Source organism: Eurypyga helias, unplaced genomic scaffold (genome assembly GCF_000690775.1).
Source record: "Eurypyga helias isolate BGI_N326 unplaced genomic scaffold, ASM69077v1 scaffold7898, whole genome shotgun sequence".
Classification (NCBI taxonomy): domain Eukaryota; kingdom Metazoa; phylum Chordata; class Aves; order Eurypygiformes; family Eurypygidae; genus Eurypyga; species Eurypyga helias.
In genome coordinates, this window is record NW_010264999.1 from 26,188 (window position 1) to 47,575 (window position 21,388).

Genomic DNA, 21,388 nt, shown 5'->3' on the forward strand with positions numbered 1-21,388 from the left:
AGGAAAGAAAATAACGCCCTGACTGGTTCCGACATGCTGATAAAGAGCAACTGAAACCTAGCTTGGAAATAACCAAGAATCAGTTTTGAGAACATGGGAATTGATCTGAGAATGGGATCAGTTAACATGGCCTTCCCAAACAGCCTCCAGCATGAGGGAGGGAAGTCCAGCAGTGGTGGGTAGGTCGTTGCTGTGGCTGTGGCGGTTACAGGTTCATTGGTGCCTGTTAAACTGTCCACTGGTTTTGTAGCTATGAAACTTATGGAATGGCTTTTAAATTAGGAAATGGAGGAGAAGAAAGTTTTGTTTACTTTGGATAATTTGACATTTATATCTGTCTCTGAAAAAATTGAATAGAGAAGTTCTGCCACACCAAACTGTCATGCAGCTACCACAGTAGTAGTATCTCCTCTGTGTTAGAGGGAGAGCTGTCTGATGAACTTGTTACAGAGGATTAGAAATCTTAATTCACAGTTTAATTCATGGCAACACAACTTGCATTAACTTGATATGCTATCATTACTAGCTTCACTAAAACTAGTTGTTCAGCCATATTTGCTTGCGGCTAGTGTGCCCCCTTTTCAGCTAGACAGCTGCCTTCAGGGAGTCAACTAAATTAATAGTGCCCTAGTTCAAATTTTTTCCCATGTAAAATAGAAATAATATACAACTATACTTTAGCCTTATACCAGGTGTTTGTATCAAACTCGGTGGACCAGTAATTTAATGAGATGGAAAGTCATATTCCTTATGTTTTATGTGAAGGGACAGTTGGGTCCTTGGAGAAACAGTTCAGCATTTCCTCATGCTCTTCTCACTCTGATTTGTTCCTCTCAGCAAGGCTATGTTGCTCAGTATTATAGAAGAAAAAGTCAGAAAGGAGAAAAGAGCAGTTCTCTTTTAATCTGGAAGGCAAGGGTGTAGGAGGGTGCAGTGGCCAAAAGCTTACACCAGAAATTAAGCATTTTGGGTTAAGTATTTACAGGCTGTGCAGACCAGTCACTCCTAGTTCAACAAACCCCTGCCCTGTGCTCCACTGAACTGCATCATAACTCAGGCAGTACTTCGGTCGGCGTGCTGGTTGATTAATATTTTTATACTAAGAGCCTTGCGGGTTCTGCGTCGTGGGAATCTATGGATTATTCACTGATTTAAGTATATGCAAGCTGGGTGGAGGAAATTTTGTAGCCTGTTACTGGGTGATGTTAATAATCTCATCCTCAGCTGGTGCAAGACGGTGTGATGCCCCATTTCCATTGAACGACATTGATAGGTAGGACCCGGGCCTTGGACCACATAAACTGAAAACCCCTGAATTTGGGTTTAAGGTGCTGTTCTCTGATGGCAAAGCACAAATAGCGCTATAAAACCAGACCCTGGACAGCGGTATTTTAAACTGAATGTTATCTTACCCCATTGCGGTGGAATGGATATGAAATGCATTCTGTGTCTCTGAGACGCGCTGAGCACAAGCAAGCTCACACGCTTCCTCTAGTAAGTCTAGTAAAAAATTGTTCCTTCTCCTCTGTAGAAATGTACTTCTGCATCAGAAAAACGCGTACCTTTTATCTTGGCAAAGAGAAAACACACAAGAAGACTAAGCTAAACAAGAAGTAGCACCCTCTTTGGGTCATAAATCAGAAATGCAATGGTGGAAGTAAAGATACTTGGGCATTTTTCAGTGCCCTGCTTCTTTCTTGACCAGCCAGTTCATCACATGCTGAGCTCATCCCTTCCCACGCGCTCAGCAGGGGAGAATTTTATAAAAGAGAAGCTTGGATTTCTCAGGGATATTGTGAGGCCCTCCTGTTAGACCTTTAAATGGGAATGTGCTTTTGAAGAGCAAAGTATGAATATTAAATTATGACATACAGGGGTACTTCAGTGTTCTTGCCTTAGGTAGGTAAGGTCAACCTCCTCACAGAGGTTAGGCATTCACTGTACAGATATTTTATTCTGGATTTGGCAATTTATTATTAAGTGGCTTTGCTTTCTCTTCTTCCAAGCTAATAAGGAATGTAAGTTAAACAGGTGGATGAAATAGTTCCACAAAGACATAGAAAAATTTAACTAACCTAAGGTTAGTTACTGTATTTTGGCTTTAATAGACAATATTAGCACTAAAAAGACGTGTTTTAGAGCAAAGCACATGAAGGAAGTGTGTTTGCATATATGTTTGTGTGCCTGTGTTTAAACTTTATAAAGGTTTAGTCAGTGGGAAGCTCGTGGGGACATGGGATCAGTTCTCCACTGTCATGTAACCCATAGAAATGGGAGTGGGAGGGCTACAGTAGGGCAGGGCAAGGCAGGAATTCCACTGGGAATCCCTCGCTGAGACATAGTTGTCGGTGAGCGGCTTCTTTGGTCAAGCCACTCATTTGAGGTGTTGCCTGGAGGGTTTTTTTAGCATGACTTAAAAATTCACGTGTGTCCAAACTGCTTTCTGTGGTGTTCATGCTGTTGGAAAGGTCTTGCTGCAGGGGAAGGTTGGAAAGGAATATAGTTAGTCCCTGAGATATCTGGTCCTGGAGGGTTTTGACCTGACTTTTCAGGCTCTGATGGAGCTACCATCCCCATCCCGTGTGCTCCCTCTGCTGGGCATGCTCTCGTGTTAACTCACAACAGACATGGCTGTGTGAGGCAGCTGCTGGTGGCAACGACAATATTCTGTCCTAATTAATTTGCATTGCAGGTTTTAGTCTGAACACTTAATAGGCTACTTTCTTCCTGGACTTTGGGGAGAAATGTTTGCTTAGAGCCTGGAGACTTTGCACTGATGTTTCCTGGGACACAACATTATTTTTTAATGCAGAGTTCTTCTGAAGTGGTGGAAGTTTCCTTGAGCAAATCACTTCTACAAGTTCAATCCTATGAGAATTTATCAGGTGGAAAATTTGGGAGTGAAAGCAGGTGGAACATGTAGCTTCCCCAGAAAATAGTTGGACAAGAGACAAGTGCTTCTAATCAGCTTTCCGTGCCTCAGGAGATGAGAGCATTCTCATTCAAAATCCAAATGAAAACAACCCATAGTTTAAATGAGACCTTATTTTCATGAATGCTTTACAAATTTTTATATATTTTTTTTGTGGAACAAATGTGTTCATGACACTAAGTTGCAAGTTTCTGTTTTAAAGCACATTTTACTATTTTGTGTCTGGAAAAGTATCCAAAATATGCAGGGATCCCGAACTGTTCCTCCTCCCCCTTTGTCAGCATGAGGTTAGCCTAAAATTAGTGCACTTTTAAAAGCAATGCTCCCTAGCCTATGAATTATTTTTTTTCTGTCTTCTGGTATCAGTTATATTGTGCTTACTTCCTATTTTTTAAGCATTCCTGAGGACTGGAAATGCACATTTTCCTACAAAATTTAAATGTGCCGAATTGTGTTGATAGATCACAGTTGGCCGCTGTCCCTGCCAAGGCGGTGGTGGCCTTACAGCGATGCGAGCAATAGAATTAGTGGTATGGCAGTCGGGGAGCTCTAGCTCTTCACGGTACTGAGATGTCAAAGAGCAGGTATTGTGGAGATCTCTGAGCGGTCCCTCCTCAGACACAGCTGACAGGAAATGCCCGTCATCCTGAGTTTAGCATGTAACATAGGCTGCCTTTGAAACTTAAAATTGCACAACTGTTCTCCTCTTTCCTCTGTTAAAGATATGATTTCTGGTTTAAGATTTACATGAGCTACTTCTTGGAAACTTAATACAGAAAGATACTTTCTCACTTGAAAGGGATGCAGGGATTTTTCATCCATTTGTTTTGTTTATTTTTGTGTTTGTATTTAGACAGAGGTGTTTGGTCGGTGTCTTATCTCTCACCTTTCTAAGAGCTTTAAACCTTGTGTTCTGTGTAAGGATTGCAAAACATTCAATTAAACAGGATTCAGGTGGATTTGGGTGGAATGGATATCCTCAAATTGCCAGAAGAAACCTTACTAAGTGTTTTTTCCTTTTCTGCGTGTTTAATGCAAGAGTTGCTTTGTTAACTGCCTTAACTCCAGCTGAACCTACCCTCTGAACTCGGAGAGCGACAACGTGACCAGCTACATCTGTGTGGTCCCCTTTAAGGAGCTGGGTCTGGGACTGAGCGAAGAGCAGGTCTCCGAAGAGGAGGCACACAATCTGACCGATGGCTTCAGCCTGCCCGCGCTCAAGGTAACCTCGCCAGAAGGATACACTCAACACGAAAATCTCTTCCAGGTGCCAGGAAGCCCTGTGCCTCGTACAAACGAGCCTGTGGTCGCACAGTCAGCTCGGGAGGTGTGTCAGTCTCGTATCGTGGGGTTCAACATTTATCAGCGTTTAGGTGGTTTCTTTTTGTGTGTAATTGAGGAGAAGTTGCACAGTACAACGTTATGATTTTTCTTCTTCAAATCATGTAAATTCAAGTCAGTGTTTCATGATCAGCTTGATCAATCTCCTTCTTAAACAGGATTTTTTGCTCTCTGATTTGCCTTGATCCCAGCTGAATAAGATAATTTCCAGATTTGTAGCTAGATCTTTTTTAAGCTAATCTCTTGACTTGACTGGAGAGAGACACCAGAAGACATAAATTAGGTGTAATTGCCAAAGGGAATAGCTGCATTTAGTTACACTGAGGAGTAGAGATCATAAGTTTGGACCCCCGCTGCCGTGAGCCAGTGTGGTTCTTTCATCTTTGAAAAACATTTAACTCAAAAGAGTTACAACCATACAATGGCTTTTTTATCTGTTTTGTTTGAGATGTTAGGGATTTTTAATTTGCATGAGTCAATGTTTGCAATTGGAAAGCAGATCTAATTTGAATGCAAGCCCTCTGCACTTTAGTGGTTCTCTGCTGAGGCACTTCCCTTTTAGTTTTTTTTTTTAATGGAAAATTCCATTATTATGTGACTTTTGTGTTAATGTGGGGTCGGTTCTTTTTGCATTTTATACACTTATTTCCTGGACCTTGACTTCTGTTCTGACAGTAAATGTTACCAGCAGGAGTGATTGCTGAGGCTTTGTCTCATGAGTGGTAAGCTGGGAGCTACATCAGATGTAAGGTTTTGGGATTATTTTCTTGCCTTTTCGTTAGCTGTTCTAATTGCAACCATGCAAGACCAATTATTTACCCACTTCTTTTTAAGCACAGGAAGCCAGTCAGAGGTGCCCACGCTTGTAAGCTAAGTCTTTGTTTACCTGCAGTTTGCAGTAACGTAACTGAAGTGTGTTCTAGTTAAACTGGTTGGGATGCTTTCTGGGTACAGCGGAGCTCGCAGCTAGTAAATCTCAGTTTACGTTAACTCAGACAGTGTTGGAGGCTGGGTGTGGTGTAGGGTTGTTTTAATTTGGGAGAACTTGTCCTTATATTAAAATGCAGACAGAATACAGATGTATATCCAGGTTTGGTTAATATTTTAATTTTCGTTCGAGCCCATGCCTAGGCCAAATGGCAACAGTAGCCTGTGTCTTTTGCCTACCTTGCCCTTGAAGTAAACCCATTGAAAGAGTGAAAATTTTTGGCATAAAAAGTACTGAATCAGGCTGAGGGGAGCCAGTTGGATGTTTTGGGTGAAGTTTAAGTGTCAGCAAAAATCACCAGGACTCATTGGCAAAGCTATTTGCAACTCTAAATACACCTGGAATTTCCTTTTCTCTCATCGTTGTGCCTTTTTTCAGGTAGGTTTTGTATTGTTATTGTTATCAATCCCTGAAGTCCACCACTTGTGTGTGCTACATTTTCGCTGCTTTTGCCTTCTATCTGGTGGAAGGGATTGGTCGTCTTTCGTGCTTCCTGAGCTCTTGACTTCCTGTTCAGGGCACCACCCCCTCAGGGACACTGGGTGATTGCTGCCCACCTCTTTGTTTTTGTGTTGTAGCACCCGGCCAAATCAGAGTCTTGCATGTGTTCCCCACGTTAATTTCATAGCCTTCTGTGTTCTTCCTCCTCCTAACCATCTTTTGTAAACCAAGAATTCTGGTTTTCTTTTGGAATATTTTATCAGTTTGCATCCAAGTTGTTTTGTTATACCCTTGGGGTGTATCAGACCACATCTATCTGAAGGCATTTCATTTTTTGTGTTACTGTTCTGAATGTTTTGCTCTTGATTGTTTGCACGCTGAAAAAAACTGCTGCTTGTCCATAGCAGTAAGAGTACGAAAATGTAAATATACTATTTCAAATCTTGTGGATCCAAAATCTCAGAAGTAGTAAATCGTTAGTCCTGTTCTGTAGCTGAGGGGGTTGGAAAAAAACATAGTCGCCTTGTCTTCCTCCATCTGGAACGCTTGGGAACAGATTTCAGACTACACCTCGTCGTCACCGGCAGTTGATCCCTTTTGATAAGGGCCAGTGTTGCAAGTCTCACAATCTTTCCTTTTCATTTTAGAGAGATAAGATGCTACTGTTCTGTCATGGTCTACTGAGCCAACAGTCTTCTCTAAACTAAGGAAACAATTCCTTCCATTTCTTTGGACGTGGAAGGTCTCAAGAAACTGAAATTGCAGGTTTCCTTGCTCCCAGATGGACTCAACTCTTTGTACCCTGTGTAACGCTGTGAATCGATTCATTTCTTACCAGCCTTTCCCTCCCTAGTGGTATTGGTGACATTTCTTACTTCAGCTGAAGAAAAACCAAAAGTTAGCAGCTCAGCTTTCTTCAGATGTAGAATGGTTTTTGTTGAAGTACAGTGCAATTGGGCTTGTGTTTCAGAGTTGGGTGAGGGCAATGCAGTAGTCAGCAGGCGGTAGAAAGGATACCTTGGCATTATAAAGGAAAAAAATGTCTTTCCTGCCACTGGAATTTTGGCAGCCCTTCTGAGCTCTAGAGTATGTGGAGATTATAGCAAATAATGAAATTGCTTGAGAAGAATATGAGTTTTTAGGCCTATGACAACCTTCTGACGCTAATTGCATATAATATCCTTCATCGAAGAATAAACAGTCACCTAAGGTTCACCAGATCTGCGCTTCACGTGCTCTGGGATACCCTTCAGAAGCATTCAGCAGATTTTCATGGTTTTGCAGAGTTCCCGTTGCTGGCTGAGGCATGTTTTCCCAATGGTGTATCTGTACATTTACTTTGGAAGCCAGCTGCCTTCGCAGGTGCACAGAGCTAACCCTACCCTGTTTTGCAGGTCCTCTTTCAGCTCTGGGTAGGGCAGAGCTCCGAATTCTTCAGGAGGCTGGTGCTGCTTCTCTCCCCAGCCAACGCGTCCCCCAAGCCCTTGGTCTCCCCTGAACGGCTGCCTCATCATATCTTGTCTGATGTGACTCAAGGCCTACCTCACACACATGCTGCCTGCCTAGAGGAGCTGAAGCGGAGCTATGAGTTTTATCGGTACTTTGAAACTCAGCACCAGCCGGGGTTGGAACGGCCAACCAGAACAAAGCAGAAGTCCAGAGAGCTGAACAGTCTTCAGACAGCGGTACGCAGCTTGCAGCTTCATCTCAAGGCACTGCTCAATGAGTAAGTTTACACATGAATTAAGAGAATACGCCCGTAGGAAGGAGGTTTCAGATGAGTTGTTCAACAGATGTGTATAGTCGTTGCAGTCATGGGCATGTCTTCACATAGGACGGGGTCTAAGATCCGTGGTTCAGTACAGAATGTTATATTGTTTCCTGGTTATTTAAGTACCTGGTGAAAATTCAGAGCTAAGCAGTGTGTTAAGATCTTGCCTCGCTTTTGTCACTCCCTTGAAAAAATCTGAAACCATAGTTAATCTTGCATTGATTTGGTAAGATACCAAATAAGAAAATACAGCTCGTAGTAACTACCTGGTAAATATTTTTCAAGATCCGTCACTGCCTTGGTGAAATAGCTGAAACATAAGAATTACTGTGATGAATGCAGGTGAGCAGTCTATCTTGATGTGGAGGAAAGGATCTCCTTTTTTAAATTTTGGGGCAACTTTGAGGAGTTGGCTGAGTGAGATTCTTAAAACTTGAAGAAAATAACAGGATATTTGATGAAATACGTGAAGGAATGAGGAAGTAAAATATTTATTATTACCTATTTCTGTTCATCACTTAGGGTAATAATTCTTGAGGATGAACTTGAAAAACTTGTTGGCACTAAGGAGGCACCCGAGTTGACCACAGAAGCCCATCAGGTTCTGGAACAAAAGCTAAAGTTTCTTCAGCCTCATATCCAGGCAAGCAACAGCTGCTGGGAAGAAGCCATTTCTCAGGTGGAAAAAATGAGTGGAAGAAACCCAAATAAAAAAGGTAAATGTGAGAGATTCATTTAGAGACTAATGGGATAAGCTTTAGAGGCGAAATGTTCCAATGGACCAAAGACGGAATTGCAGCTGAAGAAGGTCTTAGAACCATACGTTTTGAAAAACTACCTGCGTGTCACATGTTTTCCTTGTGACGGCCTTGAAGCTTTTCTTTTAGCAAAAGACGTAAACGTGTTAACTCAGTCGGGTACAGCCGTGGGGTCAGACTCTTGCAGTTCCAGGTGCAGGCCGACGGTGGCTTTTTGTCTGTGATTGGTGACTCCCAAGTGGAGGGGTAGGATTTTGATGAATCATCCCTGAGGTTTTCATTTATTTTCTGCATAAAAATTACATATTTAATTGAAATGACCATGGTGGTATCATCAAACTTTCTTGACAGTGACTTTCTTGGAACATTTTAAACTGCAGAGGCTGTATGAAGCACGTAATACCCATCAGCTCATCTTCGGTGTGCTTAAAAGTCGCACTGAGCAGCGTACTCCAGCGCTGTGCCTTATGCCTCTCCTTAGTGCCCTGTACTGCCCATGCCGTTCGCCTTGTGGATCACAGCTAGCGTAAGTGAAGGGAGTGAACTCAGGCTCTCCTGGCGTGGAGTTGACCCTAGAATTTCTAATCTTTCTTTTTTTCCAGGATCTTTTTCACTCTTTTTAGGAAGGCACAGCCCAGCATCTGAAAAATGCTGGTAATGGAGGCTGCATTAGAAAAATTATGACTTGGGCTATCGGCAAGTTAGCTACAGAAATCCAAATTTTAGTCAGCTAAGCTCTTAATGGGGGGGATATCTGGGAAATGGATGAATATCGCTGTGGGCCTAGAGTCACGCCAGCTGACCTTGTTCGTGCGTACATCGGAACTGGGAGCACTGGGACGCCTCATGCATGACCCGTGCAGGTCCAGGCACAGAATAACCAAATCTGTGTGTGCTTTGCTGGATAGTCTGGTCTAACAGCTTCCCTCTCGGTGCTGCGTAAAACAGCCTGCGAGGATATTAGATGTAGTGTGATCCATTTGCATGTGCTAGCCTGCTGTGTTTTGTTGATGCCCTCCACAACCAGCAGTTCTACTGATCTTTTTTTTCCCCTTCCCTTAGATGCCCTTTCTAGACTGCATGCCACAATATTTTTAGTTACTTTAGTTATATTTTTACTTTGTGTATAAATTTCACAGCAGGCACTTTTATTATAACTTGCTTCCTTTTAAAGTTGAGTACAAAAATAACCCCGTGTGCGATCTGGAAGGGAGGGATTGCGTGGGAAATGAAAAAATACAGAAATTCTTCACTTTCACTTTTGCCTAGAGACTTTCCTGGAAATGTGCTGGGGTTGAATCTCTATTTTGCAACAAGTTTACTGAATTACTCCACAGGAGCTACTTTTAAATTATGTTGGTCATTGAAAACTATTTTTATCAGGCTACATTTGACTTTCCTGATATATCTCGAAGCAGCCCAGTTTCTGTGGGATGACTTTTTCAAGCCATGCGTGAAATCAAGTCTAATTCTTCCGCTGTCTTTCTGCAAGTCTTAACAGCTGGTCTGTTGGTCATGGTTATGTGAATTACTTCGTTAAAGTATCATGGGGATTTTCCAATGCTTCCTGAAAGCTCTTTGGAAGAGGATACCTTCCTGATGAAATAATACAGCAGCTAAGCGCATCTTTCCTTTGTCTTTATGCTCTATTATCCAAACCTGAATGCATCTTTTGACAAGAGCTGTAGCAAGTACCCCATGGTAGGAGAACATTCTGTCCAAATGGATGCCCAGCGCTTTTGCTGCAATGGATGTTTAGTTCAACTTTAGTTCAGCCAACAGGGCAGTGGGAATACCATTTTCAGTGTCAGTTATGAACCTTGTTGAAGAGGGAGCTGTTTCTGATGGCTTAGAACCCAGTATTGAGAGTAAGTGCCGTCTGGACATGAGCCGGCAGTGTGTGCTGGCAGCCCAGAAAGCCAACCGTATCCTGGGCTGTATCCAGAGAAGTGTGGCCAGCAGGTCGAGGGAGGGGATTCTCCCCCTCTACTCTGCTCTTGTGAGACCCCACCTGGAGTTCTGCATCCAGCTGTGGAACCCTCAGCATCAGAAGGATATAGACCAGTTGGAGCGAGTCCAGAGGAGGCCACGAAGATGCTCCGAGGGCTGGAGCCCCTCTGCTATGGGGACAGGCTGAGAGAGTTGGGCTTGTTCAGCCTGGAGAAGAGAAGGCTCCGGGGAGCCCTTATTGCAGCCTTCCAGTTCCTGAAGGGGCTACAAGGAAGCTGGGGGGGGACTTTTTACAAGGGCCTGTAGTGACAGGACAAGGGGTAACAGATTTAAATTGAAAGTGGGGAGGTTTAGATTGGATATCAGGGAGAAATTCTTGACAGAGGGTGTGGTGAGGTACTGGAACAGGTTGCCCAGAGAAGCTGTGGATGCCCCATCCCTGGAAGTGTTCAAGGCCAGGCTGGATGAGGCTTTGAGCAACCTGGTCTAGTGGAAGGTGTCCCTGCCCATGGCAGGGGGGGTGGAACTGGATGGTCTTTAAGGTCCCTTCCAACCCAAACTGTTCTGTGATTCTATGATTCTAACTACTTAATTACATAAAAGCTGACTACATTTGTTAAATGTTTTTAGCAGTATCTCGTAGTTGTGCTTAGTTTTTAAACAAAGTCAGTCTTTTTTGCTTCTATTTTCTATAAATACAAAACGTACCCAGTATTTAAATTTCCTGTTTGCTTGGGTTTTGTTCTTACCACGTTTATATACTGAGCAAAAATGTATCTTTGGCCTCCTTGGCTCCTACTGCTCTCACACAGGAAGGTTTCCTTCCGTGAGAAGTAGAAGTCAGCTCAGCAGCTGGAGCAGCAAAGGGCCACTGTTGCTCCATGGAGAGGAAGAACCCAGGAACTCCTTAGTCTGTCCAACACCAGAATGCTGTTGGTAAACCAGGAGTTGAAGGTTTCCAACCATGACAGAGCTGTTTTGAACTGTAGGCTATCCTTGTTGTGGCATCCTGTGGAGCTGCCTCTCCCTTATTTTCAGAGCAGTTTTGCATATCTAATTGTTTTCTGTACAGAGGAGTCTCCTTCAGCAGGCACTGCATGCTTCTTGCCCTACATCCTTCTGTGTCAAAGCAGGTTTCTTACAACGGCGTGAAACACTTCATTGTGTCAAACGCTGTCAAAGCAAAGCCTTCAAGTCTGACTGACTGAGCATTCGTACAGTCCCATCGGCCTTTCGTGCGAGTGACACCAGCGTGTATTACAGTACGTGGTTACCTTAGGGAACGCCGTTGACTGCTCTGTTTACAGGACATGGTGTATCTCTATAACCAGTGCCGCCAGTCACTGATCCTGTCAGACAGAGAACAGAGCCTGAGAGCAAGTGCGGCTTTAGCACCTTGAGAGGAATTCACCTCTATTTAAATTCACTGGGCAATGACAGACTTCCCCATCACTGATCTACGTGTAGATCTTTGCTCATGTCCAACATGGGTTGATTCTAGACTTCAGCCATCTTTTCTTTATTCTTCTACCTTTTTTTCATCCCTGATAAAACTGCTTTGCCACTTAAGGCCTCAACAGTTTAGGCATGTAGTAATCTGCTGCTACTTTTACAGGATGAAATACTCTTTATGACTAGTTACAGTGATGTTTTAACGGTCTTTCGAATAATATCCCACACACTGTTTCAGTTCCATCCTTTTTCCTTTTACACTGTCTCTACCTTTGCAAACATATATAACTTTTTAAGCTATTTATCAGAGCAAGGCCACAGCGCTCTGCTACAAGCTCCTGCATCCTGCAGTCCTTTGGTCCACTGGAGAGGAACTGCAGCAGCAGTTTTAGTAAGCACTGTGGATTCGTGGTCTTGAAGCATATCCGTAGCAACGGCATCGCCCCATACAGGTGGCAAACAGAGCAGCCTGTACCTATGGAGCGACTGGTTTACTCCCCAGATTTGGGAAGGCAAGTTTCTAATTGGCACCTTCCATATACTCTTCCAAATATGTCTTCATACCTTCAGGAGCATATTTCTGTTGTTGCTGTCCTTGGTATTGTTGTTATTACAAGGCAGAGTTATGCAATGGACAAGGGGGATGATATCTTTTAAATAAGTATCTCACGGCAGTTTTCCACTTACATCAAATTTCACTACATCCCTCACCTTTTTATAAAACTTTGCATCTAGATACTTCTGGAATATCAAATCTTTAGCTCAGCCCAGGCACCTAGGGAATGACATGCTTTCCTTCTTTGCAAAAGCAGGTAAATGAGCACCACTAAAATTTTCATTAATGTGAACTCCCTACTTTCAGTATTCAATATATAGATCAGAAACTGAAAACGGGTAGGTGGGGCTTGGCGAGGTCATCTAGCTCATTTCCCTTCTCAAGGGTAAATTAGTGTTTGTGAGTAAATGTTTTTCACCTGTTCCTAAGAACCTTGCTTCAGGGACATTTTACAGTGTTTCCAGGCATCTATTCCAGCACTTAATTCCATTACCAGCAGAAAGTTATTACTGGGTATAAATATCTCTTACTGCAATTTAAAAGCGGCACTTTTGATACACTCACAATGGAAATCCATTTCCTCTATAGCTCTTACATTTTTGAAGACAGTTAATGTTTCTTTCTGTCTTCTCTACATGACCCTGATGACTCTATTTTATTTAGTCCTCTGGTCATCTCCATTGTTTTCCTCCAGACTCCCTCTGGTTGGTCCACAAAATAATTGAATGAAGGAGCCCCAGACCGGCGCTGTGTTCCATCCACAGCCTGACCTGTGCCAGAGCAGAAATGTAATTTCACGTGTCTAACAGCCAGTGCTGTTGTTTGTATGCACTAGCATGTGGTTTGACTTTTTGCTTGCAGCAGGGGGTAGTTGACTACAAGGCTCCTCGCATCTTTTTCTCACAGGTGCTGCCCAGTCAGTTGTCGTATATTTGTGCATTTGACTGTTCCAAAGCACAGAAATTTGCAGCCACTGTCACCAGACTGCTGCATCTGAAATCCAGTTCTTCCTGGGCTGCATCTCTGATTTTCCAGTATTAGTTTTGATTCAAATTGTCCTTCAGTATCTTTGCAGATTATCCCAGTGTCAGCCAATTTCATGAGCTGAAAGACTTTTCTTTCACCCACTGGAAATATTAAAGACTATTGGACTTGAGACAAGTCTTCGCTCAATATATTGTTCCTGTCTGAAAATGATAACTACACTCTGATTATCCAAGAGACCGTTCTGTGCACCTAAGAGCAACTTCTCCCGGCCTATCCATTTTGCTTATGAGCAGGTCGTGACACCGTGTCAAAAGCCGTACTGAAAAGAAAAATGCAGAATGTCTTTGGCTTCTTTCTATTTATAAGACCTGTTACTGCATTGGAAAATGAAATTGGAGTGATTTGACAACTATTCTCAACAAACCCACGCTGGCTGTCACTTGCCTCCTTCCTACCTTCCAAATAGCTTCCTGTAAATTTTGCTTGATGATTTCTTCCAGTATGTTCCAATGATTTAATGTTGATTTGGCTATAATTTTACTATTTTGCTTCTTTTTTTAATCTTGGGCACCAGGTCTCTTTTCTGGTTTTACCAGTTTTTCTTGCCACCTGCAGGTTTTCAAAATCAGTAAAAATTTTGAGATTTGTGCACTGAAGTATTTCAAGCTGAGTTTCATAGAATCATAGAATCGTTTGGGTTGGAAGGGACCTTAAAGACCATCCAGTTCCAACCCCTCTGCCATGGGCAGGGACACCTTCCACTAGACCAGGTTGCTCAAAGCCTCATCCAGGTCTTGAACACTTCCAGGGATGGGGCATCCACAGCTTCTCTGGGCAACCTGTTCCAGTGCCTCACCACCCTCTCCGGGAAGAACTTCTTCCTGATATCTAATCTAAACCTCCCATTTCATCAGCCCCAGCTTAAATCAAAGTAGCTGAGTTATTAAAGTGCTCCCTAACACAATGTTGCAGTCTGTTCTAACCAGCCTTCTCACCATTGTTCTCATGTATGCCACTCCTGCAAATGCCAAGACCTTGCCTGAGTGATTCAAAAACATTATTCGATGCTCAATCTTTTTTTTTTTTTTAATCCATTTCTTCTTTCTCCTTAAAGGCAAACTTGAAGTTTCCAGCGACAACCTACAACGTACTGCAGTACCTTTAACACAGCCTGCCATATACATAGAAAACAAAGATCCAATCCCTGAGGAGCAGGTAAAAAAAAAATAGGACCATTTAAAATAATAATTGAGGCTTGTTTGCTGTATCCAGTCCTTTTGCAGTTGTGTTGTGGTTTAACCCCAGTCAGCAACTAAGCACCACACAGCTGCTTGCTCACTCCCTGCAGTGAGATGGGGGAGAGAATCAGAAGAGTGAAGGTGAGAAAACTCATGGGTTGAGATACAGGCAGTTTAATAGGTGAAGGAAAAGCTGTGAGCACAAGCAAAGCAAAACAAGGAATCCATTGACCATTTCCCATGGCCAGTCAGGTATTCAGCCATCCCCCAGAAAGCAGGGCTCCATCAGGTGTAATGGTTACTTGGGAAGACAAATGCCATCACTCTGAATGACCCCCATTCCTCCTTCTTCCCCAGGTTTATAAAGCTGAGCATGATGTCACATAGTGTGGAACATCTCTTTGGTCAGCTGCCCTGGCTGTGTCCCCTCCCAGCTTCATGTGCACCCCCAGCCCACTTGCTGGTGGGGTGGGATGAGAGGCAGAAAAGGCCCTGACCCTGTGTAAGCCCTGCTCAGCAGGAAAGCCCTGCTCCGCAGGAATGAAAACATCCCTATATTACTTGCACTGCTTCCAACTTAAGTCAAAAACACAGCCCCATACTAGCTACTGTGAAGAAAATTAGCTCTGTCCCAGCCAAAACCAGCACAAGTCGCTTGTGCAGTGACCTTCTTGTCTAGCCAAGGCAGATCAAGTAGGTAGCCAGTGCCATTTCATAACTGGACCTACAGAAAAAACATTATATTCCATTTGCTGTTCCATGGGGAGGTATTCCTCATCCTGGAAAAAAGAGCACCAGCATTCACCTCTTCTCATACATATCATTAGAACTAAGTGACAAAAGGAGAGCAGCAACACAAGTCAGCATAGTATAGAAAAAAGGTGAATTGCTAAAAGGTAGTATATAAAACAGACTTCTTGTTAGATGACCTGATCCGGCTGCAGAAGGGACAAGCTCCACAACAAACCAGGCTGTCTTCAGTTTGAGTAATCTCTGCAGTTTTGGATACCTTAAACAGGCAGTGACAGGGATCAGTTTCGTGTGGCTTGGGGAACTCGTGTGTGATGGTTGGGCTGTTGAACAGACCTGAGTGACAGATGTGTTCTGAAAGCAGGCTGAACACCCGCACTCTGTTCTGTCCCTCCCTTGCCTTCTCCCAAGCCTATCCCATGCACAGTCTCTCTAGATTATTTTCCATGTCAAGGGGCTGGGACTAAGAACTGTGCTGGCTGGCTGTTACGTCAGTTTTTCATGCTTTTAAGTCAGTATAGTCAAAATTGAAGGAGTTTGCTATTCTCCAGTTCCTCCTAGTAAGGATTTATATAAGTTAAATTAGCAAGATGCCTGACTGAGGAAGAATTGCTTACAGTGGAAATTAAAAAAAAACCAACCAAAAAAACCCCAAGAAACCCACGCTGGCATTGCTTATTTCCACCTGTCATTATGGGGAAAAGGACTCCCATTTTCCAGGTGTATCACTTGATCATGCTTGAGTATGACAGTAAATCTCAGGTGACTACAGTAATGTTAAATGAGTGGACTTGCTCCAAAATGACAGACTGGGAGCAGGGTCAGATCCACTGACTCTGCTCCAACGGGGCTCCATCCCGTTACCATGGTTGGCTTGAGATCCATTTGGTCGTGCATCTGAGTGTGGGAGAGGGTCTACACTGACAGTGAAGCCTAAAATCTGTTTCTTTCTTTTTTAATTTAGGAATTGGAAGCATATGTTGATTATTCAGATACAGAGAATGAATACAAAATAGAAGATTTTTACTGCTTTTCCCAGGAAGAGAGAGAGAGACAAGAACGAGAGAGACAGGAATCTAAGAGGGTGTTACAAGAGCTGAAATCTGTACTGGGATTTAAAGCTTCGGAAATAGAAAGGCAGAAATGGAAACAGCTGCTATTCAGCGACCATGGTAAGCACTGCTTTTGAAAATGAACTCTTCTCTAAGAAAGGGTAGGTGTCTGCCTACCAACCCTGCCGACTAACATCTGACTGTGTTAGAATTCGGACAGTGCTTAGCTGTAGTCGCATCTTTGATAGAGCTCTGTGGCCTTCGTTTGCTAGCCCATCTCTATACTCCTTGTAGCAATTATTTCACTATACGTTATGTGCTCAGAGAAATGGGGATTTGGCTCTAAACAAAATACAGAGCTAAAATGTTAAACACACAAAAATATTAAGACAGCATAAAAAGAACTTTCAGGCTGTAAAACATGGAAAATGAACTGGCTTTCTTTCATGTCTTTCCAGTAAATATTAATTTTAATGAGGGTTCATAAATAAATGATTTTTCAGGATTTAAAGAAATCATCAGAAATTATCCCAGACTTACAGAAATGTATGGGTTAAAGGGAAGAGCTAGAATTTGAAATAGTAGAGGCTCATGAAAGAGTAAGACTGGCTTTTGTTTCCACGAGAGAGTGGGTATACAGAATGTGTTTTAAAAAAAAAACCCAAACAAACAAGAAACCCCAGCAAGAAGAGTTCTTCCAAACTCGCCTTTACTCACCCTGAGGCCTGCTGGGTAGCTCCTTCCACTTGAAGGCAGGAATGTGAAAATTTCTCTTGCCTCAACAGGACAGTCTGTCTCTGTTTCAGCAGTAAGGCTGGAAGTAAGAAGTTGATTCCTTTCACTGCTTGAGCTGTTTGATTTATTATCTTTAACACTGGCAGCAGTTTGTCTTTTCCTTTTTCCCATTTTCATTCCTTCCTCTTAAAGACAGATTAGGAAAAGCCCCCTAAAAAATTTCATGTTCTGTGTTATGAAAAACAACCCTGCAGTCTGGCAACATATCCAAGGATTCTGCCCCTGCCAGTGGCTACTAGAAAAAAAATACCATGGGTTGCGTCTTCCCGTAATTTAGTCAGAGCACATGCTAGCAGACCATACCTGTTCGTGAGACTGTTTCTTTTGACATCAAACCCACACAAATAGCTGCTCTTCACAATTTTCTTCTTTACGTCCACTTGGCTACAGCTAGTAAACGAAATCACCTTTGGAACTGACCTCTCTTCTAGGTGAGGTAAAAACCCGAAGGCATCAGATTACATCAGAGTCTGCTCAAGAGTAGGATTTCTGTATCATCCTTCTGGTGTTAGATGTGACACCACACAACTCTTCACATCAATCTCTTCAAGTCTTCCTTTCCTCCCTGCTGAAGGGAGAAGGAAGGAATCCTATCTCCAGGTCAAGTCTTGCCAGACCCACTGACTCTGCGGAAGGAGCTCTTGTCAGGAGAGCTTGCACAGGATATTTCCTTATCCAGTTTAGCAGCTGGTACCTGTCCACGTCAGTATATCCTCGGGCCGTTTGTGGGCATAGCTGGAAAGAGCCAGCTGACTCCTGTAGTCTCCAGTAACTGCTCACCTGAAAGCCTTTGTGGCTCATGCTGGTTCCTTTCCCTCCCATGCAGAGATATTGCATTGGTTTAGGATTAGAGATTCTGAGGTGGGGAGGGAGGAAAGTGTGATTTCCTCCATCTGCCCAGGGCTAATCATGGATTACTTCCATCCTGCACAAAACTGGAAAACACGAGGGCAGTTCGTGAAAGTAACTAATACTGTCTCCTTTTGGCTCAGCGGCTGTGTGTGTCTAATCTGAAAGATGGACGTGGACAGCAGACAGCATCGTCTTCTGGGTTTTAAGGAGTTTCTTCATTATTTCTTCAAAAGAAACACAAGTCAGTTAACTATGACGTAACGGACATACTGCTGCTGCAGACTTCACTTTATCCCTGCGCATGAGTCGTTCCTTGAAGAACCATTTTTGTGAGCTGTGCTTTCCACATCTGTGGCTTGCTTTATCTTGAAGATTTAAACCCAACGAGGTTCATATTCTTGTCTCCGTTGGCCCAACCCAGTGCATGGCCTTGATGTCACGCTTTTCCATAGCCATCTTCGATCTTGCTTTTACAGGACAATGGTATTGCAGAAATCCCGTGTTCTCCTAACTTGTGATTATTGTGGAAAAAAAAAAAAGAGCCTGACACACTTAAAGGCTTTACTGTGTTAGTCCAGGCACCCAGGCAGCCGTTCTAATTTGTTAGGGGTTTTGGTTTGTTGAAGGAGGGGCTGGTGAGGGTTTCCATATACAAGTCGGCTCCAAACAAGCTGATGAAGAACACCGCATGAAGTCAACTGGAGATGACAGGTTGGATTCCAGAGGAAAACCATCATCTCAGAAAACCACCAGACTAAAGCAAACTTGTCCAGGCCCAGCATCGTGGTAAGACTCTTACGGTCTGGGCAGTAGGTAACCTGTGAGAGTGGAGCTGAGCTTATGGTTTCGGTTTTTTGGCGTCCTGTTGAGCCAGTAAAACGGGAGCTCTCCTGAAGAGGTCTGTGAAGGCTTTAGAGGCTTCGTTCTACTGTGTCAAACGCTGTGAAACAACTTTCTTCTGGTGCCAATTCACTTCTAGGCTTTCCCCTAACCTCTCCCCCCAGAAAAGTTCACCCCCTCGGTGGTGTTGTACCCAGCCGTTTCCCTGTCGTCCACCTTGTCCATCCAACAGTTCTTATGCAGCTGATTCACAGAGTTGGAAAGCTGCACTCTGGGAATTGATGAATTCCACCTTGCTTTTAACTAATCAACTCAGCAAATTGGCCAGCTACCAATATTTGGTTTTTGAGAAACACTGTCTTTGGAAGTGTTCTTTGGAGGGAGCAGTCAACAAGCTTGCTCCTAAATGGTAAGGTGACCGTGCGTATTCCTGCCTCGTCAAGCAAATGGGCAGAAACAAGCAGCAGCCTGTTTTTTACCAGATTGGGAAAGAACCGCCCCACTAACAATTGAGATGAGTGTGGTGCAGTGCTCTTTCGTTATGTAAGGTTTTAAAACACACAGTGCAATACAGAGTTGAAGGGTTTTAGTGTGCCGATGACAATAATGATCATTGTGACAGCCAAAATGACGCGCCTGACTTCAGCTAGTTAAAGTAAATATTGCTGAAATAGGATGCAATGGAAAAGTCCTAATACCGTAAATTGTGTTTCCCATGAAAAGTTTGTGTATTTCCCAGAGTTATTTTCATCTCTGCTTACAGGGGTAAAGTCAGAATGGAATTAGAAAGGGAAATGCTACTTGGGAATCTGCTGTTGCCGCTCTCATTTATGTCCGTGCTGCTACTCTAATGGAGCTACTGCAGTTTAGGGAATCTGTTACTTGGAAATGGACATTATATCGTTTTCTTAAAAAGAAAGACGTCTGTTCTTCAAGAAGTGATTGTTCCGAGTTATACTAACCCTTAACCCTGGGAGGAGAGACTTCCTGGCAAGCATCCCGTTGCTGGCAATGGGACTCGCTGCTGCTACTAACTTCGGGAGAGGCTAAATTAAAGCAGACTTTGTTTGCGAGGACACCTTACCCGACTGTATGAATACGTGTCGTATCTGCATGTTGTGGTGTATGAGATCAGATGTTGCCTGCAAGGACTTTTTCACGTGCCGGCTGTCTTTACCGGATTAGCTAAACTGTTGTTTAAAGCGAAGACAGTTAAAATCTGTATGCAGTGCAGTGGTTTTAACTGTTTTTTACTTCGACATTGGATGCATCATCTGTGTTTGATGCTGGTTTTAAACATCACCAATTTTGTGCTGTCTCTATGTCACAGATTTTAAGGAGTAGCTACAACAAGTAGTTGTCACGTTTCACCTGCTTTGTGATTAGAAAACACTGATTATTTTAATTTTTTTCATTGTGGTTTTTGTTTCTGTTGGTTTTTTTTAAGCCACTTTGACCCTATCAATCTTGCATCTTTTCAGACACAAATAAATTATTTCCATATAGCAGCTTGCTTTTAGTTATCTTTTAATTTTTTTCCCCCTCTTTAAGCTGCAGTGAAACCCTTGTCTCCTGTAGAACCACTGAAGCTACTAAATAATTTGGACTCACATACGAACTCAGACACAGAAAAGCAGGACAGCAGCCAGAGTTGGGGTAAACCTGAAGAAGACGACACTAATCCAAAACTGACTGCTGCTGGTAAAAGCAGGACAGAGTATTGGTTTGAAGATCCTGAGATGGAGAAAAGCAAAGACAGTACTACCAATGAAGGCGTTCCTGCAGGGGCTGAAGAAAGAAGGTGTTACCAGCATGAAGGGGGAGGTGGAGAGCTCAAGACGAGCAGCGTGGATGGAGCGGAGGTTTCACAGTCTCCCTCTAAGGATGCATTACGTTCAAAAATCAAGCATCGGCTGGCCCAGCTCCACATATCAACAGATTTAAACTTCACATCTGGTCTGGCTGCACAAGTTGCTGCCAGGTCTTTCACTTTTACTACAATGGAGGAAGAGACTTTTGGAGATGAGGAGGAGGAAGAGGAGGAGGAGGAGACACAGGAACATGAAGACCTTGTGGAGGACTCTGAAAATAAAGAGCAAGGCTCTGAAAGTGAAGGAAAGGTCTAAGTCTGAGCTGAACTTTGTTAAACCAACAGCAGGTAATTTCATGGAAAAAACCTAAGGTGGGGGTTTGAAGATGAAAATCCTGGGTGGAAAAAAAGGAGACCTAGATATGCCACGTCTTGTTCCCTAAGTCTGATTCACTAAAGAGGACTCCTGAGTATATTGAAAATTCGCAGGTAAGAGAAGTTTAGGCTGCATCCGAGAAATAGTTGGCTGTTGCCTTTTTAAGATCCTGGTGGTGGGTTTTGGAATTCACCTTTGTGCTTTCTGTTTTATTTATTTATATTATAATGTATCATGGGAATTTTTTTTTTCTAAAAAGAAGGAAAACCAATGTTTTCAATTACAACAGACTCCGGTTTTTTGCTCTCTGGTTGTGTTGTCATGGTGTCAATGTTTGTTCCAACAAAAAGCCAGGACATTTCTTTTGGAAGAACCTGAACTGTTCCCTGTGATCTTCCCCCACCACTTCCATTTCACTCCTTGTGTCTGCAGTGTGTTGGCTAAGCCACCCGTAGGCATTTGTGATTCTGTGGCTAGTGATGTGGCTCCCAGCTAAGAT

At 43.1% G+C, this 21,388-nt stretch overlaps 1 protein-coding gene across 1 annotated transcript in view; it reads left to right on the top strand.

Moving 5' to 3' along the window:
* The window catches only part of VEZT (vezatin, adherens junctions transmembrane protein), a gene marked incomplete at its 5' end in the record, with an annotated part of 40,068 nt that extends 19,239 nt beyond the window's left edge, over window positions 1-20,829 (top strand). Inside the window, 6 exons of the mRNA XM_010156573.1 lie at window positions 4,007-4,154; window positions 7,097-7,428; window positions 7,996-8,189; window positions 14,291-14,391; window positions 16,129-16,336; window positions 20,255-20,829. Of these exons, the coding sequence (XP_010154875.1) occupies window positions 4,007-4,154; window positions 7,097-7,428; window positions 7,996-8,189; window positions 14,291-14,391; window positions 16,129-16,336; window positions 20,255-20,829 (1,558 nt within the window). The remainder of the gene's footprint in view (window positions 1-4,006; window positions 4,155-7,096; window positions 7,429-7,995; window positions 8,190-14,290; window positions 14,392-16,128; window positions 16,337-20,254) is intronic.
* Between the last annotated feature and the right edge of the window lie 559 nt (window positions 20,830-21,388).